General features: G+C 45.4%; 1 protein-coding gene and 1 pseudogene across 1 annotated transcript in view; both read left to right on the forward strand.

Moving 5' to 3' along the window:
* The window catches only part of LOC134908906 (cytochrome P450 2C5-like), a 216,387-nt gene that overhangs the window by 160,430 nt on the left and 35,961 nt on the right, over positions 1 to 19,996 (forward strand). Inside the window, exon 7 of the mRNA XM_063915139.1 lies at positions 7,829 to 7,989. Within this exon, the coding sequence (XP_063771209.1) occupies positions 7,829 to 7,989 (161 nt within the window). The remainder of the gene's footprint in view (positions 1 to 7,828; positions 7,990 to 19,996) is intronic.
* LOC134912144 (5S ribosomal RNA) lies at positions 9,192 to 9,310 on the forward strand (annotated as a pseudogene).

Genomic DNA, 19,996 nt, shown 5'->3' on the forward strand with positions numbered 1-19,996 from the left:
TCGTATGCCAAGGCCGATGCCCAATGTCATAGTAGAGAGCATGTAAAATCCAAAAAGCAAAAGTTCAGTAACATTACCCAAAAATCTAAATTGAAATGATCTGAGGAGAAGCGTAAACTTGCAAATATACCATTTACGACACGGAGTGGCAAGGAATGGTAAGGCCCTCTCCTATGTTCCTCATGACTAGTGGTTCAGCTCCACATGACAATGGAAGCACTCATCCTCCCGCTAGAAAAATGAAAAGAGTTAAGCTGGCAAAAGCACTCGGATCTTCCCGCCTTGTTCGGTTAACCCGAACGAGGCCGAACGTCATCATCCCGCTGTCGGAATCTCGCAAGATTCGTATTCCATATAAAGAGCCGCGCGTCACCCCCATTTTCACTCGTGCATTGGAGATTGAACGGAGAGGACGTGGCTACGTTCTCTCCCTGAAAAGCTCCATATCTGTGCTCAGTGTGCTGAAAATATCTGTGCTTAGTGTGCTGCAAATATCTGCGCTCAGTGTGCTGCAAATATCTACGTTCTCTGCCTGAAAACGCTCCATATCTTTGCTCATTCTGCTGCAAATATCTACGTTCTCTGCCTGAAAAGCTCCATATCTGTGCTCAGTGTGCTGCAAATATCTGATCAGTGTGCTGCATTGTGGGGACCACCAGTATATAATTATAGTACAGTACAGTAGGCCATTTCTGTATCTTGCAGCTCCGTGTCAGACTCAGTTCTAGACAGTATCCTGATCATCAGTGCTCAATATCTGCTGCATTGTTGTGTGACCAGTATATATTATATATAGTAGTACAGTGTAGCATTTTGGTGACCAACAGTATATAGTTGTACAGTACAGTAGTCCATTTCTGTATCTCGCAGCTCCGTGTCACTGCAAGTATCCATCCATGTATGTGCTGCATTGTTGTGAGCAGTATATATAGTAGTACAGTGCAGCATTTTTGTGACCAACAGTATATAGCTGTACAGTACAGTAGGCCATTGCTATTGATATAATAATATTACTGGCATATAATTCCACACATTAAAAAATGGAGAACAAAAATGTGGAGGGAGAAATAGGGAAAGATCAAGATCCACTTCCACCTAGTGCTGAAGCTGCTGCCACTAGTCATGGCAGAGACGATTCAATGCCATCAACATCGTCTGCCAAGGCCGATGCCCAATGTCATAGTAGAGAGCATGTAAAATCCGAAAAACTAAAGTTCACTAAAATGACCCAAAAATCTAAATTAAAAGCATCTGAGGAGAAGTGAAAACTTGCCAATATGCCATTTATGACACGGAGTGGCAAGGAACGGCTAAGGCCCTGGCCTACGTTCATGGCTAGTGGTTCAGCTTCACATGAGGATGGAAGCACTCATCCTCCCGCTAGAAAACTGAAAATAATTAAGATGGCAAAAGCACAGCAAAGAACTGTACGTTCTTCTAAATCACAAATCCCCGAGGAGAGTCTAATTGTGTCGGCGGTTGCGATGCCTGATCTTCCCAACACTGGACGGGTAGAGGTGGCTCCTTCCACCATTTGCACGCCCCCTGAATGTGCTGGAAGGAGCACCCACAGTACAGTTCATGATAGTCAAATTGAAGTTGTCACTGTTGAAGTACACCAGGATGAGGATATGGGTGTTGCTGGCACTGAGGAGGAAATTGACAAGGAGGATTCTCATGGTGAGGTGGTTTGTTTAAGTCAGGCACCCAGGGAGACACCTGCTGTCCGTGGGATGGATATGGCCATTGACATGCCTGGTCAAGCAACAACAAAAAATCACCTCTTCGGTGTGGAATTATTATACCCAAACTCCTGCAAACCACACCACCAATTCCCTCAGTGTCAATTTCCTCCTTAGACAGGAACGCCAATAGTCCAGCAGGCCATGTCACTGGCAAGTCTGACGAGTCCTCTCCTAACTGGGATTCCTCCGATGGATCCTTGAGTGGAACTCCTACTGCTGCTTGCGCTGCAGTTGTTGCTGCTGGGAGTCGATCGTCATCCCAGAGGGGAAGTCGGAAGACCACTTGTACTACTTCCAGTAAGCAATTGACTGTCCAACAGTCCTTTGCGAGGAACATGAAATATCACAGCAGTCATCCTGTTGCAAAGCGGATAACTCAGGCCTTGGCAGCTGTGTTGGTGTTAGACGTGTGTCCGGTATCCACCGTTAATTCACAGGGACTTAGAGAATTTCTTAGTGTGTCCCCGGTACCAAATCCCATCTAGGTTCCACTTTTCTAGGCAGGCGATACCGAGAATGTACACAGACGTCAGAAAAAGAGTCACCAGTGTCCTAAAAAATGCAGTTGTACCCAATGTCCACTTAACCACGGACATGTGGACAAGTGGAGCAGGGCATACTCAGGACTTTGACTGTGACAGCCCACTGGGTAGATGTATTGCCTCTCGCAGCAACAACAGCAGCGGTGGCACCAGTAGCAGCATCTCTCAAACGCCAACTCGTTCCTAGGCAGGCAACGCTTTGTATCACCGCTTTCCATAAGAGTCACACAGCTGGCAACCTCTTACGGAAACTGAGAAACATCATCGCAGATTGTCTTACCCCAATTGGACTCTCCTGGGGATTTGTAACATTGGAAAACGCCACCAATATTGTGCGTGCGTTACATGTGGGCAAATTCCAGCACGTCCCATGTTTTGCACATTCAATTAATTTGATTGTGCAGAAATTATTAAATAATGACAGGGGTGTGCAAGAGATGCTGTTGGTGGCCCGAAGAATTGTGGGCCACTTCCGGCATTCAGCCACCGCTGGCCGAAGACTGGAGAACCAGCAAACAATCCTGAACCTGCCCCTCCATCAGCTGAAGCAAGAGGTGGCAACGAGGTGGAATTCAACCCTCTATATGCTTCAGAGGATGAGGAGCAGCAAAAGGCCGTTCAAGCCTATACATCTGCCTACGATATAGGCAAAGGAGGGGGAATGCACCTGACTCAAGCGCAGTGGAGAATGATTTCAATTTTGTGCAAGGTTCTGCAACCCTTTGAACTTGCCACACGTGAAGTCAGTTCAGACACTGCCAGCCTGAGTCAGGTCATTCCCCTCATTAGGCTTTTGCAGAAGCAGCTGGAGAGATTGAAGGAGGAGCTAAAACGGAGCGATTCCGCTAGGCATGTGGGACTTGTGGATGGAGCCTTTCATTCACTTAACCAGGATTCACGGGTGGTCTATCTGTTGAAATCAGAGCACTACATTTTGGCCACCGTGCTCGATCCTAGGTTTAAAGCCTACGTTGTATCTCTCTTTCCAGCACACACAAGTCTGCAGAGGTGCAATGACCTGCTGGTGAGAAACTTGTCAAGTCAAGCGGAACGTGACCCGTCAACAGCTCCTCCTTCACATTCTCCCGCAACTGGGGCTGCGAGGAAAAGGCTAAGAATTCCGAGCTCACCCGCCGGCAGTGATGCAGGGCAGTCTGGAGCGAGTGCTGATATCTGGTCCGGACTGAAGGACCTGCCAACGATTACTGACATGTCGTCTACCGTCACTGCATATGATTCTCTCACCATTGAAAGAATGGTGGAGGATTATATGAGTGACCGCATCCAAGTAGGCACGTCAGACAGTCCGTACGTATACTACAGGACAAAGAGGCAATTTGGAATCCCTTGCACAAACTGGCTTTATTTTACCTAAGTTGCCCCCCCTCCTGTGTGTACTCGAAAGAGTGTTTAGTGCAGCCGGTCACCTTGTCAGCAATCAGCGTACGAGGTTACTTCCACAAAATGTGGAGAAGATGATGTTCATCAAAATGAATTATAATCAATTCCTCCGTAGAGACATTCACCAGCAATTGTCTCCAGAAAGTATACAGGGACCTGTGATGGTGGATTCCAGTGGGGACGAATTAATACTCTGTGAGGAGGGGGATGTACACAGTGAAAGGGGTGAGGAATTGGAGAATGAGGAGGAGGTGGCATCTTGCCTCTGTAGAGCCAGTTTGTGCAAGGAGAGATTGCTTCTTTTTTGGTGGGGGCCCAAACCAACTAGTCATTTCAGCCACAGTCGTGTGGCAGACCCTGTGGCTCAAATTATGGGTTTGTTAAAGTGTGCATGTCATGTTTATACAACATAAGGGTGGGTGGGAGGGCCCAAGAACAATTCCATCTTGCACCTCTTTTTAAAAAAAAAATATCTCTGCATCATGTGATGTTTTGGGCTAATTTTATTAAGTGCCATCCTGTCTGACACTGCAGTGCCACTCCTAGATGGGCCAGGTGTTTGTGCCGCCCACTTGGGTTGCTTAGCTTAGTCATCCAGCGACCTCGGTGCAAATTTTAGGACTAAAAATAATATTGTGAGGTGTTCAGAATAGACTGGAAATGAGTGGAAATTATGGTTATTGAGGTTAATAATACTATGGGATCAAAATTACCGCCAAATTCTATGATTTAAGCTGTTTTTGAGGGGAGTTTGAAAAAAAACACCCGAATCCGACAAAAAAATTTCAGGGAGGTTTTGCCAAAACGCGTCCGAATCCAAAACACGGCCGCGGATCCGAATCCAAAACCAAAACACGAAACACGAAAATATTCCGGTGCACATCTCTAATATATATATAAATATATATATTAGAAGAAATATAAGACCTTTCTCGCGCTAATGATATAGAAAGCTATACCTTAGGGAAAATACCCCCTGTTAGACGGGGTATAATGGTTATGAACAGCAAAGAAAAGATTTCCCAGGGAGCTAGTGATATTCTTTGGTATATCTAACGTTTTTACTTATACAATAAAACAGTCATAAGAATTAGACTTATTTATTTTATAAAATACAGTAAAATAAGCTGTATAACAATGTATCCAAAGTGACAATAAACAATGTTTTGTACAAATATTTGTGTTGATAACAATTCATTTCAGTCACAAATCGACATGATTATTCCTCCTTGAAGGAATGACAAAATCGCTGTCTCAACCCAACTACAGACTTCATCAGGGGTTTATTATAATCTAAACAATGTAGAAAACATTTCATAAAAGGGAAGTGGAAAGATGGTCAGTACGAGAGTTAAAGTATAATGCAATGTCTTTTACAGGCAAAAAATAATGGGTTAAGGCTGGAGCGGTTCTAGGCACGGGCAAGTAGAGCAGGCACCCGGGGCGCTGTGACCTGCGGGTATGGCTGCAGTCACCCCACAGTCGCCCGCCGCCCACCTGCACCCTGCTCCCCGGTTGCAGCAGGTGCCATGGGCTGTGTGGGCGCCCGCTGCAGCCGGTGCCCTTGTCAGACGCTAGAGGTCATAATTGACCTCTAGTATCTGTGTGGCGCTATGGGAGAGACGTCATGATGTCTTTCCCATAGAGAGGAGCAGCGGCCAGATACGGAGCAGCAGCAGCAGCGGTCGGGAAGCAGGAACGGGGCTGGTGAGTATTGTTTTTGTTTTGTGTTTGTAAACATTGTTACTAGGGGGCACAACTACAGGGAGCACTACTACTGGTGGCACAACTACTCGGGGCACAGCTGCAGGTGGCACAGCTACAGGGGGAACAACTACTGGGAGCACAGCTACAGGGGGCAAAGCTACAGGGGGCACAGCTACTGGGGCAAATCTACAGGGGGCACAGCTAAAGGGGGCACAACTACCGGGGGCATAACTACTGGAGGCATAACTACAGGGGGCATAACTGTGACCACGCCCCTTCCCTATGAAGCCATGCCCCTATTTTTGGGCGCGCGCTTTAGGCGCACACTAACTCTGTTTTACCCGTCGAGGAGGGGGGCACAACGACACTATAGGAGACAACCGGCATGGGGTCCCCCTGCCATAATGTGAACTAGTCCTAGACTGGTCCGCCTAGGGCTTTAATCCCTATAGAAGTGGGATCATCCCCAAAATTTGGGTGCATTCCCGCTAGGGTGGACAATCCCGGGCTCAGGATCGGCGGGATTCTGGGATTATAAAGCTCCTTGTTTTTTCAGTGTCGGGCAGTGTTGAGCATCCTCAGGAGGCTCAGACATTGCCCAGCTCCCTCCTCCCGGATCCACCTGCACAACATGACATGAAGTCATAGGTACCACCCGGAGGAAGTGATCCACCCTCCCGCCCATGTGGTATTGTGAGTTATGTGTGTGGGGCAGTGTGGGGTGGCCACACAGTAAACAAGCCAATCTTTGGTCTGGGACTCCCCGGATTGACCATTTTTCAATTCCGATACCCGGGATTGACCATTTTTCAATCCCGATACCTGGGATTGCAAAAATGGCCCAGGTTTGGCCACCCTAATTCCCATTTTAGGACAACCAGCCTTGGGCTGATAGGTAAGAGCCACAGGAGTAAATGCAATGTGAACAGTCAGAGTAGCCCCATTCATGTCTATGAGAGTGTTCTCAAGTGACATCTCTGCTGCATCGGGCTCCTGTAGGTAGCTGCTTCATTTTTTTTATTTTTTTTTGGCCAAGTACATGGATGCTTCATGGACAAAAGTGGTCTGGGATCTGTTATTGGTGGTTTAAGGTTAATTTGATGGTGGTTTATGAAACTGCTTTGTAAATTTGGGGTCTCTATACTACTGTTATGAAGAACCAATGTTTTAACTACAATGTGGCACCAACACTTCATTGTACTCTAAAGTCTTGCTTCTAAGTCGTTTCTGGGTGGTTTGTGCTTCAGTAAATCTGGCCAAGGGCGTAGCTACCATAGGTGCATGGAGTCATAGAGTACAGCTGCTATGGGGCCCAGACCTGAGAGGGGCCACCTTCCCTGTCAGTTACATGTGTTATATACAGGGTGTAGCTACCATAGGGTGTTATGGATACATCCCTGAATCTGGGGTTTGCAAAATATCTGGAAAACCTAAAAAAAGCTAAACCTGTTTACAGGGGTTAAAGTGAGGCAGAACTGTCTCCTGTCAGTTCCATTTGGAGACGGAACCAGTTCCTCCTAGTCCATCCCATCTAATCCAGAATGTCAGCCCAGCACGCAGGGAGATGCCGGGCTTCCACTGAGATTTTGTTACCAGTGAGCGGCCGGCTCCATCCCCACAGCGGCAGCCGGAGGCAGGAGTTTACTCCTGAGCTCCGGTTTCCAGATCTCGCATTACTACAGGAGACATTACTACTGGGGGCATTACTACAGGAGGCATTACTACTGGGGGCACTACTAAGGGGGCAGTGCATAAAGGGCATCCCTCCTGGGGACATAAGGGGCATTGCATAAGGGGCACCACTACTATGGGCTCTGCATAAGGGGCACTGCCCCTGTGGGCTTTGCATAAGGGGCACTACCACTACAGTGGGATTTGCATAAGGGGCACTACTGCTGTTGGCATTGTATAAGGGGCACTACTGCTGTGGGCATTATGTGTATTAGTGGCATTGTATATAAGGGGCACTAATGTGGGTGTTGTGTAAAAGGAGAACTGCTGTGTTTCATAGCATGAATAAGAGACACTACAGGTGTAACGCGAATAAGATTGTATTACTGTGCGGCGTAACGTGAATTGGGGATACTATTGTGTGACCAGGCCCATTTCTTTTTGATACCACACCCTTTCTAGTCCACACTCCTTTTTGCAGCACGCCGAGTCCCTTTATTTATTTGGTGCTGCTGGGGGAGGGGGAGTTTCAACTGCTCTATAGGACCACTCTGGTCGCTTAGTAAATATACCCACTTTTTTGTTACAAAAATCTTAAAGGCTGTAAGGATGTACAGTATAGTCTGAATCCTCAAACTTTTTTCAGCATAATCTTTATAAAATGTTTGTCCTGCCTGCATAGCATTTCACCTGTTTTAGTAACAGATATATACATTTTTATTTCTATAAATATTGCTGTTTTTTCTTTTTTTCCATTTCTAGGAAAACCCTTTGATCATTTGACCATCATGAATGCTGCTGTAGCCAATATCATTGTGTCTGTACTAATCAGTCATCGATATGAATATGATGATCCAACCATAGTGCAGCTCATGAACCTAATTAATGAAAATCTAAGACTCCTGGGAAGTCCTGTGGTCAGGGTAAGTTATTCGCATTTTTCAGTTTCAATGGATTTTGCTGTTTCCATACTGTATGGTTCTACTTTCCTGTAACAACCAGTTCATACCTTAGCTTGGCACGGTTGCAGAGTGTTATCCCGGCAGAGTTGCCGTATCAGGGACATCTTTAAGAAAGTCTATAATTTCATTTTGCAGAATCAATGTCAAATGTGTTTTTTTATTTATTTTTTCTTTTACTTGCTAAAGATGTACAGTACTAGCATGCAACTAGCATGGAAAAGAAGTAATTTCTGGAATCTGTAATGTCAAACCTTTTATACTATGTGGGGAATTCAATTACAGGAGAAAAACATTGGGAGCGAAAAACTTCAGTTTTTGAAATTTTTCCTGATGCTTCTCTGACAGTAAAACCTGTGTGTTCTGACTGGGCTGTTTTTGGGAAAAGCCATGGCTAGTGCCAGTTTATAGGGGATAATTGAATAGGCAGGAAGGAGGGGGGAGGGATCAATTAGCCATGAGAAAACATTGTGGCTAATTGAATTCCCCCATATAAATATTGAGCTTTACAGTGATGTAGTAGAATACTTCCATCATATATAAAGGTCACAATAGATACAGCACCAACTACTGATCAGTGCCGTATAATGAGACATAAATAATCAGTGTCATCAACCCCTTCCCTGGTGGTGCTAACAACATATTTTAATTACCTACACTGATCAAAGCCAATTTACATGTCTGCATTTGAACTGTGGGATGAAAATGGAAAATCTGAAGGAAATCCAAATGATTATGTATAGAAAAAAATATCTCCACAGATGTCACAAGGGGGATGTGGGGCACACCTGGGTGTCACACTTCCACAGGGGTGACGCCAAAATGCCAACTCCCCCGTAATGACAAGACGGTGCGGCAGTGTGATGTTATCCTACAGCACTCGGCCCCTGTCACTTAGAGGGAGCTGGCAGTGCTGAAAGAGTCCCCGAGGCAGACCGTACGCCCCCAGAGTGAAGTAATACAATGTATGTATCCAATTTTTCATGATATATAATTTAACTTGCCTGAATGCCTATCGGATGCGATATCTTTGAAATGAATCATTGCTTGAGGAACGTCCGATTGTGATGCGCATTTGGGTTGCACTTGTTCAGGATAGCATACTGTTGTGCAGTACGTACACTTATACTCTGTCGTTGGATTGCACTCACGCAGTAGGACTATATACCTACAGCCATATTACAATGAATATGCCTTATCTCATCTGATCTTGGAAGCTATGCAGTGTTGGGCCTGGTCAGTACTTGGATGGGAGACCCCATGGGAATGCTAGGTGCTGTTGGTAGAGGAACCCTTTTAATGACAGTGTGCTGTGCTAATAGCTATTGTAACTCTGCGTGACCCATGTACAGTATATACCTACCTTACAAAAGCTCAACAGCAAGGCACTGAGCCTATGTGACAGCTTGGGTCACAGCATGAACATACTGCATTTACTGAAGCAACACATTTGTTATTTGTATTCATATTCTTTCTCATCATAATTCAAGACTCATTTATTCATACTAGGTGATCATCGCACCATAAGGGCGCTCTTCACACCGTCGAAAGGGGCTACGCCCTCTTAACCCTTGCACGCCCTTGGGTGCGTAGGCCCTTGCGATGGTGTGAACAGTGTTGCGGTCGGGGTTGAGGTGGTGTTGCAGGTGGGTGTTTGTTGGGGATGGGGCGGGGAATTTGGGTGGGCTGGGATTTGGGTATGGAGCGTGACTGTTCGTGTTGTTAAAGGGGTGGCAGGAGTGGTGCTGCGGATGAGTGGTGTTTGGTGGAGGGGCAGGTGTGAGGGTGTTGCCGCGGTGTGAGGTGCAGGTGCTGTGGGTGGGGTAGGGGTGTGTGGGTGGGTGCATCAGGTGGGTGAGTTATGTGTGGGTCAGTGTTGAGGTTGGTGGAGGAGATGGGTAATAGGCGCAGCAGGGTGTGGACAGTCAAATAGTGTGCTTAGAGGTTCAGAGTCATTGTTTGAGACTCTGGCAACAGTGACTTGATGAGTTTGACGCACTAACCTTTTCATGCTGTTGAAATAGTTCTTCTCCTCCTGACCAGCGCAGGTCCCTGCTCCCAAGTTCGGTATATTGTCCTGTTGTGGCTCCTCTCCGCCGTGGTCACTGTGAGCTGTGTGGTGTCGCTGGCGCATGCGCATCTCACCCAACCTCCCTCCGGCGTCTCACAGACCTACGTGCGCAGGTGACAGGTCCATCCTTGGCGGGCAGCCTGAGCGGTATAGGGGTACATGAGCTAGCGTCCCTTGGCCAGCCATGTACCATGGTCACCTCCCTATCGCCTACATATTCTCCCTGATCTGTTACTCTGTGACTGTGTCTGCTGCTGGCACTGGTGTATCTCCCTGTAGATGCTGTCTTCGCCCATTGCTGTGACTCCCCCCAGCGTTAGCCACACAGTCACAGAGTGACAAATCTGGGAGAATATATAGGAGATTTCTCCTGGCCTCCGCATCCACCATTTTTCTACATTAATTTGAGACTGACAGTCCCATACTGTTCTGCATCCATCGTAGTGGAGAATTGTGGTGCTCATTGTTACCTGTACTCTATTTTTGTTATTTATTTACTGTAATGCTAAGTTTGTCTCCCTGTACTGTCCTTTGTACAGCGCTGCGAAACACTTGTGGTGCCTTATAAATAAAATGCAATAAAAATAATAATAATAATAATAATAATAATAATAATACTATTGACTGGTGGAAATATAATTATTTCTGTTTTGAAATATTAAGTTTGAAGTGGCGAGATGTCATCCAAGATGAAATGGCAGAAATGCATTCCGTGACACAGCCCAATACAGATGGTGATAAATCTGGGGAGGATAGGTAGATTTGAGTATCATCTGCATACAGATGGTACTTAAATCCGAAGGAGTTGATTAGTTTGCCAAGAGATGTGGTATAGCTAGAGAAAAGCAGAGGACCTAAGACTGAGCCTTGCATACTCCAACTAAGAGAGGTAGCGAAGAGGAGGTGGAATCAGACAAATGAACACTGAAGGAGCAATTAAATAAGAGGATTTTGGTACTTACCGATAAATCCATTTCTCTGAATCCTCTAGGGGACACTGGAGTCCTATACATTAGGGGTGTGAAGCTTGCAACCGAAGGTGTGGCACAATCTAAAATTAGCATTGTCTGCACAGCCGGCTCCTCCCCCTTCACATCCCTTCTCCCTCAGTTTGGAAAATTTGACTGAGGGAATAGGACATGATACTAGAGCACCAGGCGAGGAACCGAACCGTACAACATAGCAAACAGCATCCAAGAAACTCTTAACCGAAAAACCAACGCTGTTTGTACGAACTGTTTAAACAAGAACTTTTAACACAGCAGGCCGACAGCACCGAGGCGGGCGTCCAGTGTCCCCTAGAGGATTCAGAGAAATGGATTTATCGGTAAGTACCAAAATCCTCTTTTCTCTTTCATCCACTAGGGGACACTGGAGTCCTATACAGTAGGGGACGTCCCAAAGTAGTGCTGTCGGTGGTCTGCAAAACTAAACGTCCAAACTTAGAGTCACCGGACGCAAAGGTATCAAACTTGTAAAATTTTGTGAACGTGTTGGCTGAAGACCACGTTGGCGCCCTGCAAAATTGAGCAGTGGAAGCACCTCTGGACGCCGCCCATGAGGCACCCACTAATCGGGTGGTATGAGCACCCGTCTGAACTGGAACCTGTTTGCCACAGGAAATATAAGCTTGCCGAATGGCAAGTCGAATCCATCTGGACAAAGACTGCTTAGATGCTGGCCAACCCTTCTTAGGCCCATCATAAAGAAAAAACAAATGGTCAGACTTTCTGAAGGATGACATAACTTGTACGTATACCCGTAAAGCTCGGACAACATCCAAGAACACGTCCCCATCTGCGAGACCCTGGAAAGATGGGACCACAAATGGCTGGTTTACGTGAAACCCTGAAACAACTTTAGGCAGGAAATCCGCTCTTGTACGGAGTTCAGCCCTATCCTCATGAAAAGATAAAAAGGGGCTCATACACGATAAGGCTCCCAACTCAGAAACCCGCCTGGCTGAAGCCAAGGCAAGCAATAACGTGACCTTCCAAGAGAGATATCACAGGTCTGTTCTTGCTAACGGCTCAAAAGTAGATTTCAAAAATTCCAACACCAAATTTAAGTCCCATGGTGCAATAGGAGGACGAAAAGGGGGCTGCATTCTCAGAACCCCCTGTAAAAAGGTTTGAACCTCTGGCAAGGACGCTTACCGCTGTTGAATAGGATAGAGAGAGACAAAATTTGAACCTTCAGAGAGCCCAGCCTCAGTTCTAAAACTAGACCGGCCTGAAGGAAGAGTAGAAGTCTGGATAAATGGAAGTTTACCGAATTCCACTGACGTTCTTGACACCAGTCCATGTACCTCTTCCAAATCCTGTAGTAGTGCATGGCTGTGACCGGCTTCCTAGCGGCAATCATCATAGAAATTGCCGGTCTTGGTATTCCTCTGTTCCTTAAGATCCGGGTTTCAATAGCCACGCCGTTAAACGCAGCCTGTTCAGGTCTGGGTGGTGGAACGATCCCTGACAGTAGGTCCTCTCTCTGAGATAACCACCAAGGATCTTCCGCGAGTAACCTTTGTAGGTCTGAATACCAACTCCTGCGGGGCCAATCTGGTGCGATTAGAATCGCCCACACTCTCTCTTGTTTCATCCTTATCAGAACCTTGGGTATGAGGGGGAAGGGTGGAAAAATGTAAACCCTCCTGTAACACCAAGGAAATGTTAATGTGTCCACTCCTTTTGCTGCTGGATCTCTTGTCCTGGACATATATCTGGGCAGCTGATGGTTTTGCCGAGACGCCATGAGGTCCACTTGAGGTAGGCCCCATCTCCTCACCACCATGTCGAAAATCTGTGGATGTAGGCACCACTCTCCCAGATGCATGTCCTGGCGACTGAGATAATCCGCTTCCCAGTTCTCCACACCTGGAATGAACACAGCTGAGAGGATGACGTTTCACCTTTCTGCTCTTTGGTCCTCCCTGACTGTTTATGTAAGCCGTGACATTGTCCGTCTGTATCTCTAAGTGTTGACCCATGACTAGGTCTTCGGCTAAGAGAAGCGCATTGTAAACCGCTCTCAGTTCTAGAATGTTTATGGGTAGACTGCTCTCCTGTAACGTCCATCTGCCCTGAAACTGATGTTCCTCTAGGACGGCACCCCAACCTCTGAGACTGGCGTCCGTTGTCCGGATCCTCCAATCCCAAATGCCGAATCTCTTGCCTGCTGCGAGATTCTTGTGCAACGACCACCAAATCAAGGAGGTTCGTATGCGCGGTAGAAGTCGGATTCTTCGATGTAGAAGCCAGTGTGAACCTGCTCCCTGACCAATGAGGGTCATCTGGAATGGTCGGGAATGAAGTCTGCCGTACTGTAGAGCTTCGAACGACGCCACCATCTTCCCGAGAAGTTGCCCATAGAGGTATAGAGAAACTGTCTGTGTCCGTAGTACCTGAGCGACTAACCTCTGTAGGTTCTGGTTCTTGTGGTCTGGTAGGAAGACTCAATTTTACCATGTCCAAGATGAGACCGAGGAACTGAATCCGTTGAGTCGGTATGAGATTGGATTTCTGAAAGTTCACAATCCACCCATGTCGAATGAGAAATTGGCGAAATGTCCGAGCATCCTTTATCAGCTGTTCCTGAGAGGAGGCCTTGATCAATAGATCGTCTAGATAAGGTATTATCGTGACCCCCAACAGTCTCAATCCTGCAACCATTATCGCCATGATCTTCGTAAAGATTCTCGGGGCTGACGATAGACAGAATGGTAGGGCTCTGAACTGGTAGTGATCCTTCACTAGTGCAAACCTTAAGTAAGCTTGATGAGGAGACCAAATCGGGACATGGAGGTATGCATCCTTTATGTCCATGGATACCATGAACTCGTCTCGTTCTAAACCTGCAATGACCGATTGAATTGATTTCATCTTGAATTTGTAGACCCATAGAAAATCGGTTTAAAGCTGTTAAATTTAGTATCGGTCTGACCGGGACGGTCCAGCTTTGGTACGACAAAAAGATTGGAATAGAACCCCGTTCCTCTTTGAGAGGCGGGAACTGGAGTAATGACTTCTGACTGTAGCAATTTTTGGATCGCTATCAGTAGGGCTTTTGCTTTCTGTGGGCACCGAGGCAACCCTGTTGGATTCTGTTGAATCCCGTTATTTGACAAAGTCTCGGCCCAGGTGTCCCGAAACCTTTCAAAACCTGCGCCTATCATAGAACGCCCAAAGTGAGCTTGTCTTAGAGACCTGTTTCTGGACTGTGCACTGAGAATGATCTTTGTGTTCACGCGCCTGAATGCGAAAACCTCTTCTCTAGCACGAAAGGACCTAAATACTGGACCAGAGTAATTTCTGCCTATTTGCGTAGCTTTATGAAACGTGGTACGCAGAAAAGAGGATTTTTTCCCCCTGTTTGTGAAATCCACTTGTCTAATTATAGACCCCTTAAAACGTCCCCTCCTTGGGAGACCTCCTCATGCCTGTTATGCCCGAACTATTTTTCCAAAGCACGGACCTCATAGGTCTGTGTGATGACCTTGCAGCTATAAAGATTTTCCGGTCTCTGAGCCACAGAATCCTTATTTCTGATATGGCTGACGTAGAGAAGTATGATGCAATTCTGGTAGCATCCCTTTACGGTCTGGCAATTGTAAGTAGTCGACTCACCAATGTGCTCCGCTAGTCTAACTATTTACTCCTGCTGTATCTTTCTCTACAGCCTGAACAATACGACCAGACCATGCTATAATAGCCTTGGTGATTAAGGCACCAACAATAGTAGGTCTGTGTGTCGTAGCAGCTACAAAAAATAAATTCTTGTCTACCTTGCGATCGGACGCCTCCTTTAAAATAGTTATGTTTGGTATCGGCAAGATTGTCTTTCTACTTGACAGTCTAGCCAGGGAGGCAACCACCATCTGCGGAACCTCCCACCTATACATGTAGTGGGTAATCGGCCTCGAACTTCTTTGGAATTTTTGGAAGCACTTATCAGGCTGCTTCCAAGCTTCCAAGCTTCTCCCTTTGAACATGGAGGGACTGAGGAATTGGAAAATCCGCTCCTCGTGGTTCTTGACTGAAATAAATCAAAACCTTCCAGTTTCTTAACTTCTACCTCATTGAGGTTAAGGACCTTTTACAGCTTGCTAAGAGAATCTAATCCCTTAACCTCAGAGTCCTCCTCTTACGGACTGGTGTTCAGTATCGCCTCTACTGCCTCACCTTCTTCATCATCAATTACAAGACCCCCTTACTCTTCATGTAGGGTTGGGAGTGATCTCTTTGCTGCCCAACACAGTCTTTTCTGCATGTGCGGGCAGAGTCATTCTACTGAAATATTAGTCCATATTTTTGGTAAACCCTGCTGCCCATTCTAAATGTGCTTGCGGTATTCCGCCAACTTGATGCCGACTGACCACTACTCCCAGGTTGAGTGTCCATTCCTAAACATAAATCGCTCACCTCCTTGGCATTATTGCTTCTTTGTGGTCTTGGTTGGTGCTTTTGACCTGTTTAACATATACTTCATCAACAGTCAGCAGTGCTTTCACCCTATGTAAGTAGGAAGAGAAAGACCGCAGGGATATAGCGAGCAAGTGAAACTGGTTTAGACACACAGCTGGAACTAAGCCTACATTATAGGAGAAATATATATATTTATTATTTTTTTTATTTTTTTAAACCAGCCTGGTGTCTGCAATCCTCACAGCACCAACTGTTAGAACAGCTTGGCTTGACTGGATTATACTTCTGTTGCTCCTCTTCCTCAGGATATTTTTCAGTAGAATCCTTTGGAGGGAAAAGAAAACCACATCATTCTTTATACAAAGATTTAGCAGCAGCAAAGGGTTTCTGTAGCCACACCAGCCATATGTAAATTAATCTCAGGCTGTACTGAATTTAATACAATGTTTCAATCTGCTTGACAGTGATTGGTAGCTGAAGAATCTCCTCAGAGATTTTCTAACTACAGGTGGGCGCCTATTTCTAAACGCCAAATTGGCCACAACTGAAAAAATGTAAGACACATCTCTAAAAAATAGTGTCTGTGCTCAGCCTGCAATAGAGCCTTCCATGTAGCTGCCCCCTCATAGTGCTCACTATCCTTAGAGGCAGTGTCTGTACGGACTGTCTGTCTAACAGTGTCTATTTAAAAATGCTGCCTGTAAATCAACTCACTGTGCTGCTTAGGAGAGTTGCCGACCCTTTCAATCAGGGTCCTTGTCTCTCCCCTTTTTAACAGGTTGGCTCGGCTCCAGCTACTCTTCTCTAATAAGGATATTATTTTTCTCGGCTCAGCCGTCTACTCACTGTTAGAAGAGAATCTTCAGATAGAGATACCGAACCCTTTCACTGGGATCTTAGTCTCTATTCAGTCGGAATCCTTGTCTCCACTCCTGAACTTTGTCCCCCTTTTATTAGGGGGATGCAGCCTTTTCATCTGGTAAAGCCTGCACCCCCTTTCATTTAGGTGGGATCGGGCATTTACCATCTTTTCTTTTGAAACCTGCACCCTCCCTTTAGTTAGGAGGGATTGGGTCAGTATAAAGAAAAAAAAAAAAATGTTCAAGGAGCAGAAGCTCCCTTCAGTGCCTGTTACCTCCTAGGCACAATTTTCCAAACTGAGGGAGAAGGGATGTGAAGGGGGAGGAGCCGGCTGTGCAGACAATGCTAATTTTAGATTGTGCCACACCTCCGGTTGCAAGCTTCACACCCCTACTGTATAGGACTCCAGTGTCCCCTAGTGGATGAAAGAGAAAAGTAGGATGAGAACTAAGACAGGGCTGTGTCCTGAATACCTAGGGATTGTAGTGTTTGTATGAGAAGATAGTGGTCAACAGTGTCAAAAGCAGCAGAGACATTAAGGAGAATAAGTAGTGAGTAATGGCCTTTAGCTTTAGCAATGACCAAATCATTCACTACCTTAGTCAGTGCTGTCTCTGTGGAGTGTTGGGCAGGAAATCCTGACTGAAGTGGGTCCACTAAGCTGTGTGAGTTAAGAAAGTGTGTTAGGCGAGTGTAGGCAAGTCTCTTCTTGGCCATTATTTCTGCCCTGTCTACTTCATCGCTACACAATCCATTTCCTTTGCCATGGTGAAAGTTCCCACAGCATTTAATCTTCAAAATAAATTAAGCATAAATAATTTAGAGTTTATTCAGCATAATTAAAGTGCTAATACTAGGCAAGTAATAACAAAGATTAACTTTTATCAAGTTTCATTGGCTAATTACAATAGTGATCATGGGTATTACTAGAATAATTCCTGTTATTCCTAACAGGAGTTCTGCCTGATAAAAGACTGACATTTCTTATCTACATCTGTAACCAGTGAAACAAAATGAACCTCACCGAATCTGTCAAATGGGAGTGACAATAAGTTTCTGAGTGAAAAGTAATCAATTTCAGGCAAAAGCTGTATTTCAAATATCAAAGTTTTCTCCATTATGTTAATTTAATTATCCTTATGATTTTAAACAGGAAAACTATTTTTTTATTAAAATGAGGCTTTATTAAAAATACTACAAGGATGTACAAAGTAAGCACACTGCATTCTAAACAATATTTGGCCAGTTGTTGATGCAAGTTCTGTGTGGAGTAATTCATTCATATGGTTAAAGGTTGTCAAAAAAAGTTTCACATTTCATCAATGCTTAGATTTCTCCCTTACTCATCATGTAGCATTTATAGTAGCCAAACTGGCTGATCATGAGTACAGTTAGGACATGAAGAAAAACCCTTATTAACTGTGGTTTAATATAAATACTGTAAGTACTCACAATGCTTAATGCATAAACCAAAAAATCAGTTACACACAAAGAAAAAAAGAGGACTCTTTTGTGGGTGCACTCTTAAGGAAAATCAAACAGCTATAATATTGAAATTATTAAAACATAAGAATTGATTAATACATGATTAACATAAAACAGTAGATGTATCCAACAAGAACATAACAACACCCAAATGACATAGAGATTAAAAAAATCTGTCACACCGTTGGTCTCTATTTATTGCAAATGCTTATATTACCCTATATAGGGGGACCAAAAAAGTGTTGGCCATAGACAGTGCCGGTCACCTTAACCATGAGTGTATATAGGTACATTTGCCAAGGGAGTACACATAAAAGTTATCAGACCTAGAAAATAGGTGATGATGAGTGATCACACAAATGAATAGTAGTGATGAGCGGGTTCGGTTTCTCTTAAACCGAACCCCCCCGAACTTCAGCCTTTTTACATGGGTCCGAGCCGTGCTCGGATTCTCCCGTGTGGCTCGGGTAAACCGAGCGTGCCCGAACGTCATCATCCCGCTGTCGGATTCTCGCGAGACTCGGATTCTATATAAGCATCCGCGCGTTCGCCGCCATTTTCAAACGTGCATTGAGATTGATAGGGAGAGGACGTGGCTGGCGTCCTCTCCGATATAGTAGAAAAGAGTGACTTAGTTATAATTGTGGGGAGGATTGGGGACGGGGAGCAGCTGTTAGGGAGTACAGTGCAGGGTTTTGATTATAATACCACCAGTGAGTTTAATCCGTTGTTTCTCTGCCTGAAAAAAACGCTCCACCATATCTGTGCTCAGTGTGCTGCACTGCTGCATGATATATCTGTGCTGAGTGCACTGCTCACACTGCCTAATTGTGGGGACTGGGGAGCAGTTATAGCAGGAGTACAGTGCACAGTTTTGCTGACAGTGACCACCAGTCCAGTATACGTTTGTCTGCCTGAAAAACGCTCCTGTGGTGGCTTTTTTTTTTCTTCATACTAGTTTAGCAGTCTGCTGACAGTGTCCACCAGGTCCGTTATTATTATACCGTATATTATATATATATATATATATAGCAGTACGGTAGGCCACGGCTGTACCTACCTCTGTGTCGTCAGTCGTCGTCCATAAGTAATATAATACTATACTATCCATCCATCTACATTGTATACCTGTGGTGGCTTTTAGTTGTGCGCATTAAAATACGGAGAACAAAAATGTGGAGGTTAAAAAAAATAGGGAAAGATCAAGATCCACTTCCGCCTCGTGCTGAAGCTGCTGCCACTAGTCATGGCCGAGACGATGAAATGCCATGAACGTCGTCTGCCAAGGCCGGTGCTCAATGTCATAGTACAGAGCATGTAAAATCCAAAACACAAAAGATCAGTAAAAAAATGACCCAAAAATCAAAATTAAAAGCGTCTGAGGAGAAGCGTAAACTTGCCAATATGCTATTTACGACACGGAGTGGCAAGGAACGGCTGAGGCCCTGGCCTATGTTCATGGCTAGTGGTTCAGCTTCACATGAGAATGGAAGCACTTAGCCTCTCGCTAGAAAAAAGAAAAGACTTAAGCTGGCAAAAGCACAGCAAAGAACTGTGCGTTCTTCAAAATCACAAATCCCCAAGGAGAGTCCAATTGTGTCGGTTGCGATGCCTGACCTTCCCAACACTGGACGGGAAGAGCTTGCGCCTACCACCATTTTCACGCCCCCTGCAAGTGCTGGAAGGAGCACCAGCAGTCCAGTTCCTGATAGTCAAATTGAAGATGTCAGTGTTGAAATACACCAGGATGAGGATATGGGTGTTGCTGGCGCTGGGGAGGAAATTGACAAGGAGGATTCTGATGGTGAGGTGGTTTGTTTAAGTCAGGCGCCCGGGGAAACACCTGTTGTCCGTGGGAGGAATATGGCCATTGACATGCCTGGTCAAAATACAAAAATAAAAAATCAGCTCTTCGGTGTGGAATTATTTCAACAGAAATGCGGACAACATGTGTCAAGCCGTGTGTTGCCTTTGTCAAGCTGTAATAAGTAGGGGTAAGGACGTTAACCACCTCGGAACATCCTCCCTTATACGTCACCTGCAGCGCATTCATCATAAGTCAGTGACAAGTTCAAAAACTTTGGGCGACAGCAGAAGCAGTCCACTGACCAGTAAATCCCTTCCTCTTGTAACC

Source organism: Pseudophryne corroboree, chromosome 4 (assembly GCF_028390025.1).
Source record: "Pseudophryne corroboree isolate aPseCor3 chromosome 4, aPseCor3.hap2, whole genome shotgun sequence".
Lineage (NCBI taxonomy): Eukaryota > Metazoa > Chordata > Amphibia > Anura > Myobatrachidae > Pseudophryne > Pseudophryne corroboree.